This window comes from Malaya genurostris, chromosome 3 (genome assembly GCF_030247185.1).
Source record: "Malaya genurostris strain Urasoe2022 chromosome 3, Malgen_1.1, whole genome shotgun sequence".
In the NCBI taxonomy this organism is placed as follows: Eukaryota; Metazoa; Arthropoda; class Insecta; order Diptera; family Culicidae; genus Malaya; species Malaya genurostris.
Genome location: NC_080572.1, coordinates 197,484,544 through 197,505,868, shown reverse-complemented (window position 1 = coordinate 197,505,868; position 21,325 = coordinate 197,484,544). Strand labels below are relative to the sequence as shown.

The following is a 21,325-nucleotide window of genomic DNA, read 5'->3' as shown; positions in this document are numbered from 1 at the left end:
CATTGGGACCTATCTATTTGAACAGATAGGTGGAACAACAGGAAGCAAACGAGATTACATAAATGAACATCGAACATGCTGCTTTCCCGTACGTTTGGTGCGCCGTGTAGCCAACCAACAACACACGATATGGCTATGCGATAGTAGTCAATCTCGAACGAATTGAATCAAACTTAATTGATTGTGATCAGTGATAAGCTTTATCAGGGCATAGAGAATTCCTTTAGGACCGTTTTCTTTTTCACATCGTTCCGAGCAAAAAGCAAGTCAAATTCTAAATCACTAATATTCATCTGGCTTCTGGCTTCCAATGAAGATCCACCTATCTATTTTCTGTGCCATATAGAGAACCGTATAAATCCAATAGTTAAGTACATTCAATCTTATCAGCCATTGTCTTCTTTGTCAAAGCTAGCACTCCGTTCAGCCGACTGACGCAATTAAACACTTGAATATGACTTATGTTTACACTTCTCATAAAGCGCAGACTAGGATACCTGCTTTTTCTTTATTATAAACACATTTTTCACTTATTGAGCTCGATTATTTTTCCTGATCCCAAGGCACAAGATCGCACAGAAACGTAAAATACGTTCTTCTTTTTTTATAACAATACACAGTGTGACACACTAACAGCAGAACAAAACCCGTGGAGGCCGCGATTCCGAAACGCTTAAATGAATCTTTTCAAAAGAAAATGTTGACTATCGCGGCGGTATGTCTGCTATTTGGTTATAATCCGACGATAGCCTCACAATTCCTGCACTGGGCGTATGATACAAGCAAATAGAGAGAGAGAGAAGCTTACAAAATGAGTCGCTGAGGGCAAACACAAAAAACACACACACGCCCGATTCGTTCGATTGCAGAATATGTTCTGCGGGCTGTTCGTTCGCGGATCGGTACCGCAAAGAGCTGAAGCAATAATAAAATCTACTGGCGAGGGTGTGGGAAAACTTGCGAAACCCGGCCGACGGTCGAACTGTACACGACACGAGCAAAAATTGCGATGGTGTTGATGCGTGCGCAAGTCCAAAATAAACAAACCGTCAGCTGTCTGATCGACAGAACGTGCATTGCTTGAATGTCAAAAGTCGGTATTGGTCTGTTAAATCGAAGAATCATTTAATCGTTCAAAAGAAGCTCACACTTTACACGCTGTCCAAAAATTGTTTTGTTTTAAGTATTTTTCCTCCCATCCACATGACGTACCTTGGCAGCCATGGACAACAGATCATAGTACACTCAGAAAAATATTACATTAACCGTAACCGGTTCCTCATGGTCATTTCTACACTCTACACTCAAATAATAGTAACGACCATCATATCATATTATATACCATCTGTATTGTAATAAGCACTAAAACAAAAAATCTACTACGTGACTATACTATTTGTCTTTATGACTTTTCTGGCGTGGTAATTCTGACAATCATTAAAATAAGAACAAAAAAGTCCCAATGACAATTACAATTAAGGTGAAATTGAGCTTTCGGTCACAATAGAGTTGAGAAGTGATATACTGCCCATACTTGCATATCAGTCCCATATTGAAAATCGACAAGTTGAGAAAAAGATGAATACAAATTTTGGAAATAATTCGCTTTTTTCCGCCACTGTGTTGATTAATCCGTTATACTTTTGAATCACATACATGGATAACATTATAAACTTTTTATCTGGAATGAAATATTGCATATTTTGTCATTCGTTCATGTAAAATCTGTTACGCAACAAGATGGGACCCATTTGCGAGTACTTTTGTTGACGAACGAAAAGATACTCGCATAATAGTCCCATCTTAGCATGCTATGCTTCCCTCGCACGTGGCAAAATGTCAAGTTTAATTTTCCATTCGCGTGAATGTTTTAATCATTCGATTTATTTAAGTTTATTATATCATGTCAGCTCTTGATGCAATTAAATTGTATGGTGGAAACACTTCCATAGAAGACAGCTCAAACAGTGATTTTGTAGGTTTTGGTCAAAATGATGGCAAAAGAGCTGAAACGTTTGATTCTGAAGGAAGCGAGGAACTTCGATCGAAACGCAAAATATCCAAAAAGGACTATCGTAAGTTGGTTTCTGCAAAGAAGCGCCGAATTTTACATCCCCCTAATTTTATGCATTGTAAATGTCGGAAAAATTGTACTAATGGGATATCGAAAAACGATCAAATCAATATTCGTCAAGCATTCTGGAATATGGACCAAAATGGTCAAGTGGCTTTTATTCGCGAAAGAGTAAATCGGGCACCTATGAAAACGAGAAACAGTTATCATAATAAACTAAACGATCCTCGTAAATTATATACTTATCGCTTCTCCCTTGAATCAGCCGACAAAACCGTCGTGCAAGTTTGCCGAGAATTCTTTCTTAACACAATTGGATACGGGAAGCATTGCGGGTAAAACAATTCATAACAAAATTTATAAAACATGTTTCAACAGAAATATAATATATCGATGTCTACATTATGATGTGGATGGACTAGCCATACAGAAGCAACGAGGAAAGTATGACAGAAGTGTGGCGAAGAAGGATGCTGTAAAAGCGCACATTTTATTGTACAACACCACAGTTTCACATTATCGGCGTGAGCATGCTCCATTAGACTTTATTTACCCTCAGATATCACCATGAAAGAAATGCACAATCATTACCAAGAAATTTACTCTATGTTGACAGTCAGCTACACGTTCTTCTGTAGAATTATCAAGGAACTGAACATTTCACTTGTCAAGCTTGGCAATGAAGAATGTGAAACGTGCACCATAGCTAAGCAACATAAAAATCGATCAAACCATAAAGATACTGATTCAAGTCATGGTTGTTCTGCCTGCGAAAAGTACGAAAAACACTTGAAGCTTGCTAAGCAGTCAAAGGCGCATATCGCGCAGATGGTCATGAAATTAAATCGAACGAAATAGTACTAGCTACAAAAGGAAAATACATTAATATTAATAGTTAAATAGTGAGACCATACTTTGATTCACCGCATTCAAATGGGTATTACACAATTCTATAAATTTCTTCGACTCTTTCAGTATTATGATATCAATAATATTCACTAGTTTTCATTCTATGGTTTCAGCCAACACAATTCTACTGTTAGTCAAAGAAGAGCAAAAAGATTTTTGGGTAAACTCACCTGTTAAGCGTACTTAAATCTGTGAATACATGGAGTTTCGATTGACATAGCTTGTTTTTGTTTTAGTTACCTACTTTATGAAAACTCCATACTATGATACACTCTTTTTTAGCAAACAAACATTTCCTGTATCCAGAGATCAATTCAAAGACAGTTTATCTTATAGCGTTTTCGTTTTCAACGGTGGCACTACACCGGATCCATAGTACTAGCCAAGCAATGATTCTGTACACTAAGAATCGGCTGCGAAGTCTGTTGAAACAGAAAGGCCAAATTCCACAAAAGGAATGTAATGCCAAGACTTTGCTTTACTACACCGGTGTAGGACAGAAATGATACCTTGATTACACCCAAGTTGGAGCGAGTATAGTCGATGCTCCACTACACATGTGCAGTGCTAGAAACAAAAATGGCATTACATTAGCGGAATTTAAGTATGCTCTGCCAGTGCTAAATACTGACCCAGTAGCCTGAAAAAAAAATCATACAACTTGTACGTTTTTTAGGTACTAAAATTTGCTTTTCAATGCGTGGGACTGATATGAGAACTAACTCAAAAATGGCCAAAATCCATATGGGACTGATATGCGAGTATGGGCAGTATAATCACAGACTAACAGACAGGACACTCAAATTAGATTCTTCAATCATTCTAACGATCATTTCGAATATTCCTTTATTTGGGACAGTACTCACATGTGTCATGATGGCGCCACGTTACCCTATCAAAAACATCCTGTCTGTCATCTAGACTGTGTTTATTTTTTTCATTTACCAACAGAGTTGCCATTCATACAGAATTACCTGTAATATATTGATTTGTATACGTCCATGCGTATTTCTTACAGGATACAGATTTAATACATATTGCCAAAACTATATGCATAATTGTGCCTACTTCTCATCCTCCAACGCAATACAAAATCGAACCCGTTTTGTTGCAGTATTTACTTGCTTCTGGTCTGCCGCCACTTGTGAAAACTACCAACACAATAAAAAATAGTCTAGATGAACAACGTTGAGTCAAATAAATGGTTACCTTCCAACATCGCGAAAAAGTTAAATATATTATCAACGTAATCCAATAATTTATTATGACGATTCATTTTCAAATATTTTGATGAAATCAGGCATCCCTGCAAGCAGCTGATCGGTGTTGACAAACGAGGGGAAACCAACTAGTAAAAAAACTTTTACATAACACAAGGGGTGTACCGATAGTAAATAGTTCGCGCAGTACAATATAGGTGGAACTAGTGCATCCCGAAAAATTATTTTTATAAGAATTTACTCATACTGTCATGTCTGTTAGTCTGTGGTATAATGATGACAACCATGTGAGTAAGTTCTTCTTCAGAATATAATAATGTTACCATGAATAAACATATAGTTGGATAGAGATTGGAAAGTTTGAAAGAATTATATGTAATGTTCATATCAACATAATTTATGTAGAAAGAACATCGTCGTATGGTGTTTTTCGACCGAATATGTATTTTCTCTGTGCGACTATACAAGTTGTCAATCAACGCGTCTGCTTTTTTTAGTATCACATAAAGCTTCATTACAGCGGCAGATTTCATATTCCAACGACGAAATTGCGATATCTTGTATAAGTGTTTAATTTTGTAATAAATAGTGCGCCGTTGTGCTTCAACATTGGTATTGCAGGTGAGTAAATTTCATGATAAAGGAAAAATTGTTACAAAACATGGAGAACTCAATTAGGAGCAGCTGCCAGCACACAGCTGTATGTGCAGCTCATACATAGACGAAACAGAGAAAAAGTAGACGCCGGAGAGCTCGGATCGGTCGGATCGGCCTAATGCGGATAGCCTTTAAAGCTTAAGAAGATATGATATGTGTCTGTATAAGCGTTCAAAGCCGTCTTCGCGGGTACGATAAAGGCAAACAAGCGTGATGAATTTTTCTCCTTGTTCCCAAATTTTTTTAGAAAACCTTATTTGTGTTATTTATAGTTATCTCACTGTTGAGTATCATAAATTGCTGATCATATTTCCGATATCGTGAAGTTTTACCCATTCTCCCGCAGGGCGAAATTTGAAAAGGCGTCCCATAGTAAAGTAGACGTCAAAAACGTCGAAGTTGGGTCAGACTAATGCGGATCAACCTTTAGTCGGGAGAGTGCACATTTTGAGAACTGTAAAATTTTGTATTAGGGTAACTGATTTGTAAATAGAGAGAGCAGAAACATTTTCGCGATAAGACAAGTACTCCAGAAGTGTCGTGAATTCAACGTATCACCTATTCATTGTCTTCAAAGCGGCATACGACACAATCGATCGAGAACAGCTATGGCAGATAATGCACGAATACGGTTTCCCGGACAAACTGACGCGATTGGTCAAAGCAACGATGGATAGAGTGATGTGCTACGTCCGAGTATCTGGAATGCTCTCTAGTCCCTTCGAATCTCGGAGAGGGCTACGGCAAGGTGATGGACTCTCTTGTATCTTGTTCAATATTGCCTTGGAAGATGTGATTCGAAGAGCGAGGATCGACACGAGTGGCACGATCTTCCGAAAGTCCGTGCAACTTTTTGGCTTGGCTGACGATATTGATATTGTGACACGTAACCTTGAGAAGATGACGGAAACTTACATCGGACTGAAAGCTGAAGCTTGGCTAATAAGACTGGCCATAAATGCGTCGAAAACAAAATACATGAGAGGAAGAGGCTCTAGAGAAGAAACACTACGCCTCCCACCACGAATATTGATAGACGGTGACGATATCGAGGTGGTTGACGAGTTCGTGTATTCGGGCTCACTGGTGACCGCCGATAATGGCACCAGCAGAGAAATTCATAGACGTATTTTGGCAGGGAATCGTGCGTACTTTGGACTCAGAAAAACCCTTCGATCGAGAAAAGTACGCCAACGCACGAAATTGACCATCTACAAAACGCTCATTAGACCGGTTGTTCTCTATGGCCACGAGACCTGGACTATGTTGGCAGATGACCAACGCGCCCTTAGTGTTTTCGAAAGAAAGGTACCCATCGTACGGACAGCTAAAATCGGACGTTTACGATGGGCTGGGCATGTGATAAGGATGTCGGAAGACAGCCCAGTGAAAATGGTTCTTGAATCTAATCCGACTGGTACAAGAAGAAGAGAAGCGCAGCGAGCAAGGTGGATCGATCCAGTGAAGGGTGATCTCAGAAGCATCCGTGCCTTGAGTGGCTGGCGACGAGCAGCCATGGACCGAGTTATGTGGAGACGTATGCTTGATACAGCAAAAGACACCCCAGGCCTATAGCTGTTAGGTAAGGTAAGGTAAGAGAACAGAAATCTGTCTCATACCATCAGAATGCTGCTGAATTTTTTGAATCTCCTTCCTTCCGAAGGAACGAAAAGAAAACCCTCGTCTTAAAAATATGTTTTCAAAATTGAATTTTATTTTTATTTTGCTAGGTGAAGCTTAAATCTTTAGATAGTCGTTAATTTTCAAGAATGTTTAAAAAGCCAAGAAATTTAGAATATCCTTAACATAAAAGCACTGCAGCTCAATGTAAGACCGTGACCAAGGAATTTCTTGAATTGAAAATTAAGCCATCTCTTCAGACATTATATTAACAATACGATGCTATGACAACTCTATGACATGAATTCAGCCATCCTTACCCAATATGTATGACAATGCTTTCATTTAAGCCTTAGCGCTAGCTGCTTTCTCTCGTGCCTTCTTACCTTCAACCAGAGATAATCGCTCACGTTCATTCAACGGGTTCAAAACCTTCGTCACTACACCGGTCCCTAGCGTAATGTGACCATCTCGCAACGTAAATCGCTGGCCCTGTTCCAAAACCATAGGCCTCATGAGCCGTAAATGCAGCTTAGCATCCTCTCCAGGCATGACCATTTCCTTGCCAGGAATTTGTACTTGGGTCGCACAATCCCAAGTGCGCGAAAACATCTGCAGTTGAATGAAGCTGGTGAAGGGTTTATGCCTGCCACCTTCATCCTTGCTTAGAATGTAAACCTGTGCTTCAAAATTGTCGTTTGCCTTTACCGATCCCGGCTTGCACATGACCATACCGCGCTTAATGTCATCCCTCTTGATGCCGCGGACCAACGCGCCCAGTTGATCGCCAGCATGAGCCTCTTCCAGGATTTTATGAAACATTTCGATGCCAGTAATGGTAGATTTGATCACCTGGGAATACGAAAAAAATATATCAATTGTAATTTTATACATTTGCTTAAATAGTTTACACGTTTTATGCGATATTCTTACTACTTACCTTATTATAACCAACAAATTCACATTCCTGTCCCTTTTTCACTGTTCCGCGCTCTAATCGACCGGTCACAACAGTACCTCGTCCTGGAATGCTGTGTACAGATTCCACCGGTAGCAGGAATGGCTTGTCCAAATCTCGTGTTGGTGTTGGAACATACTTGTCAACCTCCTCCAGTAGCTGCAACACCGCATTGGCGCCGATTTCCGGACTCTTGCCTTCCAGAGCACACAATGCCGACCCCTTGATCACTGGAACGTTGTCTCCATCAAAACCCATCTCACTCATCAATTCACGCATTTCCATTTCGACTAATTCCACCATTTCCTGATCGGCAGCATCGACTTTATTGATAAATACCACGATATGGTTCACTCCGATTTGTTTCGCTAGTAGTAGATGTTCTCGCGTTTGTGGCATAGCACCATCGGTGGCGGCTACTACCAATATAGCTCCATCCATTTGAGCCGTTCCGGTGATCATGTTTTTTATGTAATCTGCATGTCCAGGGCAGTCTGTATGGCCATAGTGACGGTTTTCCGTTTGGTACTCAATGTGAGCAACGTTAATTGTAATTCCTCTTGCTTTCTCCTCCGGGGCATTGTCTATATCAGTGTACTTTTTGCTTTCGGCCAAATCTTTATCGGCAAGAACCTTTGTAATAGCAGCAGTCAACGTTGTTTTACCGTGATCGACATGTCCTATGGTTCCGACATTGCAATGCGGTTTGTCACGTTTGAAAACCTCCTTCTCAGCATAGAATCGCTTTTGCAAGCCCTGCTGACAAATGAAAGGACTAGAACGAGCGACATTCAAACCAGTTCCGCTGCCATATAAGAATTGCGACAAACTTTTGCGAGTAACTGCAAAATGATAACAAAGTTAACCTTACTTTTTCGAAACGATGTTTTCTTTTTCAAACAAACGGATTAGTGAAAGAACAAGTCTTACCTGGACTAAGGATTGTACGTAGTGCAAGATAGGTGGACATTGCAGTACAGCTATTCCCTTTTTATATGCAATTTACTGAATATTCAGGTGAAAATCACCAGAAAAAGCACTTGCGGTTCTTCTTGCGTAAGACTTCGATTGTGGTGATTCTGAAATTTGACGTACGGTCGTGAAAGGCATTCCCCCTGATGGTCGAAAGTTTGGGAAGTCGTCAATTTTAATTTCACAAATCTTTTTCCGCACGAGCAAATGAAATTTCAAATATTGTCCTCACGGAGAAAAATATTTTGTGATATCAGCTTGGTAAATAGTCAAAACAATTTTTTGTGTTGTTCTAGTAGCAACAAAATACGAGTATAAATAAATCATTAATATTGTTGATCCAGAATAAAATATATTAATAATAGGAAGTACAGCTGGTTGTCACAAGTTTTCTGTTTCTAATCAAAATTTTTAAATATAATATTTAAAACAATCGGATTTCTTTTTGATTAAAAATTATGCATTTAAGCCAAAATGCATTGAAAAAAAAACTATGCTGATTTCGACTTTTAAGAGTCAATTTACAATCTCAAGAAGACAACCATTTTTGCAAATTGGAAATTCAAAAGAGAAAAAATATTCCATTTTGTTCGTTTCAAGAAGATTTATTTAGTGATAGAGAAGAAAACTGCTTTTGCGTTTTTCAATAATGGCTGTTTTCCTCCTCAGGCAAAATGAGTAGTGAAAATCATAAGGTAAATCTTATGATGCATCAAAAATCACCAAAAACACGATTTCGAAAGATTATAATGCAAAATATACCTCTATTATTATGTTTATGACTCTGCAATATACATCTCATCTATCACTATTAGAGTTTTCATATAGACAACTTATGAACTCCGGTATATGAGAGAAGTTATGGTTGTCATAGAAATTTCACATAATTTTCCTAAAATATGCGTATGAATTTCATAAGGCTTGTTGTTGGAATTCCAATTTTCGTGACTTTATAAGGCGGTCCTATGACTTGCATACGACATTTTTGTGACTTAAAATCATACGATATCATTATGATATTCCATATATTTTTGCCTGAGTGTAGGACTGTAAATAGAACCTGAACAAATACAAATTATAATACGGAATACTTAGCCAAATTTTCGAGGACGCATTTTACAATATGCGGTACACTGCCAAGGGTACACTGTAAGAGTAACAATGTACTTTATCGTATTTCCATAAAACTAGCAACGCTGAAGGGTAAAAATCAGTTCACCATAGTAACTGTTTATTACAATGAAAAGAACGAAAACAGTTTTGCAAGCAAATCTGCATTTTAGCGGTACCCCGTGTTGGTCGTTCAAATGAATGAGTGATATCGTGCAGGGAAATTGAGTGCGCATCGCATAGTGTGATGGAGACAAATACCAAAAGCAGAGAAACCAGATCTGCAGATTTGTATATAGTGCTGAATTTCGTATATAGTGCTGCAGACTTTAAAATTGAGTTTTTCACAGACTTTCGTCAAAATTTACAGATTTTTGAAAGTATTCAACTTAGATTTTAAATAATTGTTTTATTGTATGAAGATTTAGCTGCCTCGAAGGTTGCAATCAATTTAACGCAGGAATCGCTCGTTTGTGTGAAGTCTACCGGCGTTCGTATCAAAGAAGATTTTTACACATCCGCCGCCTGAACCGTTTCTCGTAGAGATCATTTGTCATTGTCGAGATCAGATTCTGACAGCATGCCAAATTTAAAAAATTCCCAGATTGATAATACCGTTATGTAAGTTATGTGACGCTTGTGAATTTTGACGGGATCTTAAAATTGAACGACAGCATTCTAAATTATTTACGTTCACTGCTCCTATCAACAAGGATGGCTTTTATCGTATCAAAGAATGCTCACTCTTCACACGATTGAATCAATGCCATCAAAGAGAGACTAATATCATCGCAACAACAAACACCCGGCATGGCTCATTTAACATAGAATAGACACCAGTGCGAGAGCGAATTTCTTTCGATGACATTTCTGAGAATCAAAGGTTAGCACGCTGCAGTGGAGATCCTCTCTGAAGCAACAAACGGTCGCTTATTCTCGTTTCGCGATCCGATTCTGTATGGGCAGTGGATAATTGCGATAGAATCATTTTACTATTGCCGCTTATTCTAACTATGTGCATATAACCTTTGTATAAGTTGTGTCTATGAAAATGTATGTGAATGCTCCAAACAAGGGTTTTGAAATATTGCAACCTAGTATGAGAAACATCAAGTTGAACCATCGATTCGATTTTCTGCGATAATTGTCAACTTGCGATCCTCTCTTGGGAAATTCCACACAGCAACGATCATTATCAGACTGTATTCTTTTTTCAAGGGCTGTGAAATACTCAGAGTATGAAGTGGAGCGAAGAAATGTAGAAATTCTCTTGCGGTTCATGCATTGAATGACTCGAGTTCTTGTAGCATCTTCTAACGGATTGAAAATGTTGTATACAATATAGAGAGCAATATAGCAGCTTCTGTCAAATTTTCGGCAATCACCAACACTGCCTATCAAAACAATATTTTAGCTATTGGGGGTTTAAAGTAAAAGAATATCACCAGAAAAACCTAAAGTTTCCTATAATTTCATGGGAAATATTTTTTCCGTTGATTCTTAGAAATGAATAAAAGAATAATTGGGTTTAATTTATTGCTTTAATTGCTTTAATTATCAGAATAGTAAAATAAATAGTTAGTTATGGCATTCTACGAAACGATTTCATGTACTTGTGGAAGTTGCACATAACGTATTTATTATGTGTTCTATTTTCTATACGACATTTTGCACAAACTTTTTCAGTGCAATAAATATTGATAGTTCTTTTTACTTATTCGTTCAGAAACACAATTGTCGCCTTGGAAATAAGTTTTCTTTAACATTCAGTAAAAAAAACATCTATTTAATAATAATTGAAAAATCTATAACGATTTTTAAAGAAGGGAAACATATTTCTCTTGAGCGTTAAGGGGTTAAAGCGGTAATATGTTTGCGTAGTACATAAATCTTCCAAAATACGTTGCAAATGAATTTATTAGAAAATATCGAATTTACTCCGTAACTGTAACTCTTGTGATCATCGATCAGTAGAAATAAAAAGACTACAGACTATCTAGCATGGCAAAACATACGGCGTCATAATCCTTTGAATTCGCTTTATTGAGCAGTCTGCCATGTTACGAAGGAATTATGTGATTGTCGATGTTGAAAACTTTTCGATTGCTAAATATTTACTAAATACTGGTATTCAGAATGTAACATACGGCATCAGAAAAACAACCTACACACTTACATTTTTTAACTGAGTCTCGGCAAAAAAATGCCGAGATTCGCACAGCCGAGTAATCAGCAATCATCTCGGCAAAAATAAAATTACTGAGCGTCTCGGCACCCTCAAATTTGACAAACGTCAAATATTGCCGAAATCGTCAGCATAAGATTTACTGTTTGCTCAGCGAAACATTCACTGAATATTCGGCAATCCAATAAAACGGAAAAATGAAAAAAATAAATTACCGAATCATGAGTAATTAAAAATCTAGTCAATTATTTTGTTTGTAATTTCTCAACATTATGAACACGCCATTCAGGATCAAAAATTCATTTTATTAACTCTTAAAGGAGGCTTACAAATTTGTTGCCAGTAGTGCTTAAAGCCTCTACCTGAAAACATGTAGCATAAAAAATTTAAAAAAAGTTTGTCGGAAGGCTCGCATTTGATACCGAATACTGTAAAAATCATGCAAAGAGTTTTAAATGCTGACAGTATTTCCGGTCCTATGGAAATTATTACAACTCTCTAAACTAATAAGCAGTCTCCTTCGCCAAATTCCTCAGACATCACTATAAACAGCGGCGTTTCCGGATGCGGCAATTCAAAACATTCAATCCGAAATGTTGGTAGTTTCGTTAGCTTTACATTGTATTTGACGGGTCATTTGCTCGTTTGGAACAAAGCTGTCATTCCAAATGAACAGCTGTCGTCACTCTGTGTGCGTGCCTATAACTCTAATCGTAGCAACATCGATGTTGCGTTGAGTGGACCTTACACGATGACCAGTAATGTCATTATTGTCAAGTAATGTCATTTTTAGTGAGCGGTCAAGGGCAGTAATAATGAATTCCATTTACAAATTTGGATTGTCTTCACTTAGTAATCATTAAAAATTACATTATTAATGGTCGTGTAAGGGTCCCTTACCGAATTGATTCGATCATTTATTTTTCGACGTTTCGATAAAAGCATCGCAAGCGTAACTATAGTGACGCTCAGGTGACGCAACACAAACTTTGACAGTTATGATCACCCAAGCTAACATAACAAACGCCAGACATCTTTGAAATAGTTGAAATAATTTTATTTGGCGATAATTACTGTATTTTCAGTTTTATTAACAGCCTAATTTACTTAAAAATCAATTTTTGCAAGAGGAAATCATCCTCTTTTGTTGGTAAGTTAATTTTGAAAATAATATTATAAGGTATATGATTTTGTTTATTTACCTTCTGTTATACCAATGTTTTTAATTTTCGTGCCAGTCCAAAATGCAACGACGAGGTGGAAAGCGAATTCGGATGGATGAACCACCACCGGATTTCGATGAACCGTTGGATCTTCCATATCCGAAGTTGGTGGTTAAAACAATTGAACTTGAATTACTGAATACATTTATTTTGTTACTTTTAGTGAACCGCACAATGAAAGTTGGTCCTCGGGTGGTGCTGGGGAGGGTCCTTCCGAGGATGCTCATCCAGAAGAACAGACCGGCCGGGGACGTGGAGGTCGTATGACCCGGTTGAGAGCACGAGGTGGAGTTCCTTTAAAGGCACCCATTATCGATGAAGATGACGATGACATATTTTTTGGGGCACGATTTGAACAGCAGCAAAAAAAGCGCAAAGCTCCCAGGAAACCTCGCGGAGAAGGCGCACCGAAAGAGCCCCGCGAAAAACGAGAACGCGCATATCATCACGACAATGAAGAACGCGTAGTAGTCACTGATCGTGAGAGTACTACGGATGAAACAAGTTTGTACTTTATTCTGAGACATTCCAAATCAGCCATCACCGGAATCGTGGACGATTGGATTGAAAGTTACAAGGTGGACAAGGATTCAGCATTGATTGCATTGATGAATTTTTTTGTGCACGCTAGTGGATGCAAAGGTAAAATTACACCGGAAATGCAGCAAACTATGGAGCACACTGCAATTATCCGTAAAATGACGGAGGAATTCGATGAAGACAGCCATGAGTATCCCTTGATCATGCCTGGCCAGCAGTGGAAAAAGTTCAAAATGAATTTTTGTGATTTTGTCCAGACACTTGTCAAGCAGTGTCAGTATTCAATCATTTACGACCAGTTCCTCATGGACAATGTTATATCTCTGCTGACGGGTTTGTCTGATTCACAAGTTCGAGCATTTCGGCACACCGCCACACTGGCAGCAATGAAGCTAATGACGGCGCTGGTAGACGTAGCACTTCTAGTGTCGGTAAACTTCGATAATGCCGCCCGGCAGTACGATGCGGAACGTCTGAAAACTCGCGACAAACGAGCCCCGGATCGTTTGGAATCTCTGATGGGTAAGCGCACCGAGCTGGAGGAAAATATGGATGAAATAAAGAACATGTTGACGTACATGTTTAAGTCTGTGTTTGTTCATCGCTACCGGGACACACTGCCGGAGATTAGGGCAATTTGTATGTCGGAGATTGGCATATGGATGCAGAAGTTTTCGCAAAATTTCCTGGACGATTCATATCTCAAGTATATCGGTTGGACGCTGCACGATAAAGTTGGCGAGGTTCGCCTAAGGTGCCTACAGGCCCTTCTGCCGCTCTATGAGAACGAGGAGCTCAAAGGAAAGTTGGAGTTGTTCACGTCTAAATTTAAGGATCGCATTGTGGCTATGACACTGGATAAAGAGTTTGAAGCGGCCGTCCATGCGGTCAAATTGGTGATCAACATTTTGAAGTAAGTATAATTCGTTATTTCAGGAAGTGTTGGGAAAAATTTAAATTTTAAGGGCATATTCAGCAGTGTTTTTGTTCTAGATGCATAATTTATGTCAGTTACAAAATTTAAATCTGGATTTTGAAACAAGAAGAACTGGCAGCCCCAGCAGTGTTTTACTCGTGTTTCAAATATACAAAAAAATAGAACGGCATCGTAGACCAGTTTTAAATTGGACAGAAGAACTGGTCGAATAAATAAAACTAGAACGGCTTGCTGGGGATACGTTTGTTCCAGTTTCTTTTCTATTATAGATCTTCCATATAGAGCTTCTAGCTGCTGAATTTGCTCTAAGAGTCGCTGCTGAAGCTGAATCCGGTTTTCAGACAACATCGGCAAGAATCACTCCTATGAGATTGTTCGAGCTATTGATCTGAAACAAGGCAACCAAACAGTTCAATCAGTCGTCATACTAGTTCATTATTAATGTGCAATTGTGCGACCGCCTCATTTGATCGATTTTTATTCGCATCGCATGGAATACGCAAATCAAGAACATAGACTCTTTTTTTTATTTAAAAGATATTTTATTCAGGCCTATTTGCGTACAAGCTTTACGTGGCCGATTTAGCTGAGATTTTAGAATTTTTTTTTTTGTATTGGATCTCGTTGTCACCCTTTTTCTAGGGGGAGAGGAGCTTCCATGTTCCTCCTGCGAGGATTGAGGGGCAGTTTGTGCGTGGTTCGTCTCGTCATCCATTGCCGTGGTATTGTTGTTGATTTCGTTGCTAGTTGCTGTAGATGCGCCTTGTTGTACATTGTTTGCAGTGGATGGTTGGTTAGATGGTAAGCTGTTAATTGCAGCTGGTTCTATAGGGGATACGTTGGATGGTTTCGTTAAAGGGGATGCTTCACTGTTGTTGGTAACTGTCACAGATGTACTGGGGTTGCTTAGGGTTGGTGTGAAGGAAGCACCGTTGTCCTTTGGTATAGTTGTCTCCTTGTCCGGTTTATCACATGGCTTACCGTAGTGAACAGCTTTTTGCAATATTGACATGTGGCCATCTCATTGTCATAGGTAACAAGTGATTTGCACGGAATTTTTTTATTCTGCCCGAAAGTCACATAAGAATGTATAGGCCTCTTCAAGCGCATGCGTAACAAACGTACCACTTTTCTTTTTCCATAGAGAGAATCTCTCCGTATTGGGACATTGCGTTTGCGAATATATGAATCGGTGACGCTTGAGGGAAGATCATGCACACGCACTTCTATAGCACTATCTTCCATATATACTGGAATGTTGTACTTGATATTTTCATGCTCCACATAGTGCACATTATTATCGTCTTTAGCGAATTGAATTGCATCCCACTCTTTATAGAACTGGATATAAACAACATTATTGGTCTTATTGCATTGAAGTAAATGCACACGTTTAATGTCAAGATGCATTTGCTCCTTAAGCAAACCTTCAAGTTCTCGCATCGAAGGTCGAATTTTGCACTGTCTGAAGTCAACAATAATTGTATTCTTTCGTACCGGCGGTGGCTTTTGTTCGTTTGGTTCACTCATTTCGAGATCGTTCTATTGTTCACTACACAATACTGTACTTGGTTTCTTCTGTCCCGAACGTAAGCGGTTTTGGTTTATCGACTGACTTGGATGAGATGTGAAACCGAACTGGAACATAGACTCTGTTCGTCTTGATTTGTATTTGTCTTGCAATATTTTATCAATTGTTCCAACTAGATATGACAGATTTTTAAATCCTCGATCTTTTTGGGTCGTAGCCAGCGTCGTTATTGATCATTTAATAAAAACTTAGGAGTGAGTGGGTATGTACAGTGAAAATGATTTGCTTCTCCCAGGCTTCATTTTCTTGGTTCATTGTACATTTCCACTCATTCGGTCAATTACGAATTGCAACTACGGGCGATCGACTTCAGCTCAGCTCACAAGTCTTCAAAATCGAAAAAAATATAGTCCAATTAAATACCAGTAATTATTTTAAAACCTATGATCAAAAGAATGAATGTGCTTTCGCCCGCGCCGGACACATTTCTGAAATCTTTTTCTGTAATGATTTTCCCAGCACTGACTGAACCGCTGCGTAATTGTCAATTGCTCATTATATTTTTTTATTCTTCTAAAGGATACATCAGGACATTTTGACGGACAAGGATTGTGAAATTGTGTACGAATTGGTGTACTCATCTCACCGGGGTGTCGCTCAAGCAGCGGCAGAATTTCTGAACGTTCGTTTGTTCTGCCTTGATTCGGACGCCCAGATTACCTACACGAAACGGGGCAAACAGCGCCTTTCGAATACACCACTTTTGCGCGATTTGGTTCAGTTCTTCATTGAATCCGAATTGCACGAACACGGCGCCTATCTGGTCGATTCGTTCATCGATAGCAATCCGATGGTGAAGGATTGGGAGTGTATGACGGATTTGCTGCTGGAAGAACCGGGACAGATGGAGGAAACGCTGGACAACAAACAGGAATCGACCTTAATAGAGATAATGGTTAGTGCAGTAAGACAGGCTGCCACAGGAGAACCTCCGGTAGGACGGGGTAGCAGTCGAAAGCTCACACTCAGTGCGAAAGAGATCAAACAAGTTCAGGATGACAAACAAAAACTAACGGAACATTTCATTCACACCCTTCCGCTGTTGCTCAATAAGTACAGTGCGGATAGCGAAAAGTTAACGAATCTGTTGGCTATTCCTCAATACTTTGATCTGGAGCTGTACACTACGACACGACAGGAGGCAAATTTGCAAACTTTGTTGGATAAAATGACACACATCATGTCGATTCACGTGGATCGTGATGTGTTGGACACCTGCTCGAAAACGTTCGAGTTTCTTTGCACCGAGGGCAGTGCTATCTACACGCGCTGTGACGTGGCCCGGTCGAATGTTATCGATGAGTGTGTCAATCGCTACAAGGAAGCGATCGACGACTATCGTAATTTGATTGCCGGCGAGGAAACGCCAAACGAGGATGAGATTTACAATGTCAACATCAGTCTGAAAAAAGTGTCCATTCTCTACTCATGTCACAATTTGAATCCATGGAATCTGTTCGATTCACTTTATCAGGATATCGAGGAAAGTCTTTCGGAGAATGCGGGGGACAACGGAATTCCCCACGAGGCACTCGTCTATTGTATTGAGGCGTGCTTCTTCTCGATCAAATGGGGTCTATACTATTTGGAAAATACAATGGATCGATCTGCGGCGTCGGAAGTCGATGAATTGCGAGAAAACCTAAAAAAGTATTTGAGTGCTTGCAACAACCTGATGTCCTACGAAGTCGCGCCGATAGTGGAAGCAGCTTACATGTCGATTTGTGATTTGTTGGTGGTCTTCAGTGATCAGTTGGTTACCCACCCGAATGAATCGATTCGTCAATTGGTCTACATTCCCAGTCCGGAACAGCAAGCACTGCTGAATGAATTTGTGCAGACGAATGTGTTCTCTCCGGAACAGGAGGAAGGCCATGATGAAACCCGAATTGAGGAGTTGCACAAAAGAAGGAACTTCTTAGCTGCTTATTGCAAGTTGATTGTCTATAATATCTTACCGATGAAGTCGGCTTCAGAGATCTTCAAGCATTATTTAAGGGTAAATTCAAATGAATTTCTGGTTACTTACGAACCTCTGGTAAAACTGTTTTTCGGAATTTCAGTGTTACAACGAGTACGGTGACATCATCAAAACGACTTTGGGGAAGACGCGTGAAATCAACAAGGTTAACTGTGCGCTGACCATGTGTTTGAGTTTAATCAACATGTTCAAAGACATCCAGGAAGCCTCTCCGGCGGGCCGCGTTTCCAAGAACTCTCAGGAATTCCAAGATTTGAAAGAGTTGGCTAAGCGTTTCGCTCTTTCGTTCGGTTTGGATGCCGTGAAGAACCGAGAAGCTATCACAGTTTTTCATCGGGCCGGCATTCTGTTTGCCGTAACCGTTCCAAATGAAGCATTCGAAGACCCGTCAGCACCGCCTCCGTGCATTGCCTTTCTTGAGGTGCTAGCTGAGTTGACAAATAAACTTATCAAACAAGATAAGAAATTGATGTGAGTTAACTGGGTTTTGATTGGTGAATGTTGAAACTAAGTTTGTAATTTTGTTTTCAGTCTTAGCTTTCTGGAGCGTCGATTAAACGCCGGCATTCCATCCAGCCGATCCGAAGACTGGCAACCATTGATGACGTATAAAAATTCTCTCTTACACGGTGAAACCGATCAAATGCCGGTCCCTTCGAAACGGGCATATTCTCGCAGAAAGAAGGATTACGACCACGACGATGAGGAGGAACATGATGATGAAGACGATCAGGATTATATTGCGTAGGCGCCCGGGAGGTGAACATAATTAGACCTGTACGCCGCCGCGCCACGCCGCCATTTTAAGAAAAAGATGATCAGTGCGCCGGTTATCACATTGTAATCATGCCGCCGATTGTATTACATAAATCGAAAAAATGATTTTAGCAATGTGGAAAATTGTTTACAGTTTTTATGAAAATTTATTGAAACCTAATCACTAAGGCATTTTCCGCTTACTTACACGGAACCGCAAAACAATCCAATTAACCACATTCCACCCAATTTGGGGGTTCCGTTCAATAACCTAATTTTAGGTAAAGTGGCTTGAGGTAGTTTCCGTAAGGCACGTGGAAAAAAAAACTTAAGCATGAGTTTTATTTACTCTACAGTTAAGTCGTATTGACTCAATTTTAGGTTTATACCGTTTAATTAATTTTAGCTTATTGAACGAAACTCTCGCTGTTGGGGGGTTTTGCTCTTTCTGTTTTGACAACAATGGAAGGAGCGAATGTAAGAGAAGATTCAAAAGAATTCAGAATTAAGTAAAAAATAAGGAAATAAAAGGTAGTTTTTATTTTTCGTGTATACCGACTTCAACCGAAGCCAATTGAAGAATCCAATCAGAGTGATCATCACGAGATAGCGTTATGGTGATTCTTTTGACATATCTCATGTATTTAGAAAACAATTGGACGAATTTTTCAATTTACTTGAGTTTGAACGAATGTAAATGACGAAACATTACAAATATGGGTAAAAAAATGATTATTCACGTGTTGTCATCAAACATATGATTCTAAATTGTCTTATACAATTGAAAATCTCGGATGAAATTTGAACAGGGCTTGTATTGTGAATCCTCAACGAATGAAGCAACAAAAAAAAACACCCGCTGTGAACACTTTGCTTGACATAACTGAATGAGAGACCGAGAGAAACTGGATGCGTGAGAGTATGTGCTACTGAGCAGACCAATTTCTTTGCTTGGTAAATTGTTTGTGATCTCAATCTCAGTAAACACATGAAACACATGGCCAAATTTGTTCACATTTCAAACATTGTATAGCATAAATTTTGCATTTGAGCCCGTTTTCAAAACGATCAATATGTTTCTCGGGAGTTCACACTGTGTATATATCCTAGAAACACAAAAAGCATTTTTTTTAAATAATATTCATCGGAACTAAAAGTTACGAATCTTGTTTCCTCATAGGCGTCTTGAATATAAGAACTTTTCATTAAATGCTAACCTGATGAAGCATAGGTCTCAGCTAGCGGGCATCTTCATGAACTAATGAATGAACGAAGCAGCTCTCCTTGCTTGGGCTGCGCTGTGAATTCTACCAAAGACATCATATTAACAAGATATCCAGCTCTCACATTTCCCGAACAAATCATTGGCAACATCCTTTTTTGCGAGCGTGGTGCCCTCAGATGAGTCCGCATCGAATCTCGTACATAGAAGATAGGGGAGAGAAATGTCAAATTCGTGCGCGCCAAAACAGCAGCACTGCGCACCCATACAATTGACATGATATGTTGAATGTGATGCCGTGCGATGGCGTTGCTGAACTGAAGATTGAGATCGCTCCAAGCTGACAGGGTCTGTCTACATAACATACGAGTGTGTGTGTGAATAGCACACAGGGTGAAACTCTTTTGTTAATATTCGTTGCTTCAATTTGCAAGCCCTGAATTTGAAATCTTCAAATCACATACAGATTTGATTTGGCTTATAAAACATGAGTAAATAGACGAGTAAAACATCTTTTGATCATAATTTATCAATTAATTTCAAAATCCAACCATAAACACAAAGAATTTCCCAGATATGAAAACAGTACCCAACCTCACTTCTTCGAATTTGATATTACCAAATTTTCACACCTTTTGTGTATGTTAGTATTCGATTCATAAGAAGAAAAAAATAAAAACCCGGCATTTTTTCGAAAGCAAAATCTGAAAATTATCACCATCGCTTAGTTCAAAGCTCGCCACTCGAGCAGCGCAGCAATCGTAGAAGAGTTGGTTGGATTCTTCAATTGGTACAATGACGCCAAAATGAAATGTAGAGGCGCTGCTTGTTTCAGTAAGAGCTGTCAAATCGGCAGAAAATTTTTTAATTACTTCATATTTTTAACGATTTCTTATAAAAACGGGTAAATTCTAACATTTCTTACCGTCTCGAAACCTTCCAAACCGCCAGTCTTCTGAACCAACCAATTACACTCTTGGAACATAGTATGCAAGGTTTTTTGATTTTCGCGGATTTAGCGCGGTTTCTGCTCAAATTTTGATGCGATGGCGCGGATTTCGCGCGAAAAAACATCATTTCACATTTGTGAATCAATAGTTCGAAAAAAAAAGTTCTTTGCAAATTTTTGAAGCTTGTGAGTTTTATGAAACATCACAAATATTAAAGATGGGCGAACGTTTCAGCAATTGGTCGAGCTGGTCGAATTGGTGAATTTTCACCTTGATGAAACCAACATTTAGGAGAAGGCGGTTCTATCAAATGTTTTCTTCAGTGGACAAAATATCGATTTTATGCTCTCCGATCTCGAGTGGTACAAATTCCTATTCCAGCAGAGCTGTTCCCAGGAATTACAACAACTTTTCTATATA

The 21,325-nt window shown here is 39.1% G+C and overlaps 3 protein-coding genes across 7 annotated transcripts in view; 1 reads left to right on the top strand and 2 right to left on the bottom strand.

Moving 5' to 3' along the window:
• The window catches only part of LOC131434427 (sphingosine kinase 2-like), a 70,198-nt gene extending 69,218 nt beyond the window's left edge, over positions 1 to 980 (bottom strand). For 2 of the 5 annotated variants that reach the window (XM_058601125.1, XM_058601123.1), the window contains exon 1: positions 809 to 980. The gene's annotated coding sequence lies outside the window, so the exon portion shown is untranslated. The other 3 variants (XM_058601122.1, XM_058601126.1, XM_058601124.1) reach the window with 3 other exon arrangements.
• Positions 981 to 6,731: 5,751 nt separating this feature from the next.
• On the bottom strand, positions 6,732 to 8,533 carry LOC131435071 (elongation factor Tu, mitochondrial). The gene is made up of 3 exons (XM_058602564.1): positions 8,369 to 8,533; positions 7,421 to 8,280; positions 6,732 to 7,332 (listed from the first exon to the last, which is right to left on the bottom strand). Exons 1-3 carry the CDS (start codon positions 8,406 to 8,408, stop codon positions 6,826 to 6,828), a joined length of 1,407 nt encoding a protein of 468 aa, XP_058458547.1. The 5' UTR covers positions 8,409 to 8,533; the 3' UTR covers positions 6,732 to 6,825.
• Positions 8,534 to 12,720: 4,187 nt separating this feature from the next.
• Positions 12,721 to 20,854, top strand: LOC131435070 (cohesin subunit SA-1). Its single transcript, XM_058602563.1, has 6 exons — positions 12,721 to 12,855; positions 12,944 to 13,032; positions 13,092 to 14,381; positions 16,516 to 17,995; positions 18,060 to 18,448; positions 18,509 to 20,854. Exons 2-6 carry the CDS (start codon positions 12,950 to 12,952, stop codon positions 18,723 to 18,725), a joined length of 3,459 nt encoding a protein of 1,152 aa, XP_058458546.1. The 5' UTR covers positions 12,721 to 12,855; positions 12,944 to 12,949; the 3' UTR covers positions 18,726 to 20,854.
• Positions 20,855 to 21,325: the final 471 nt, after the last annotated feature.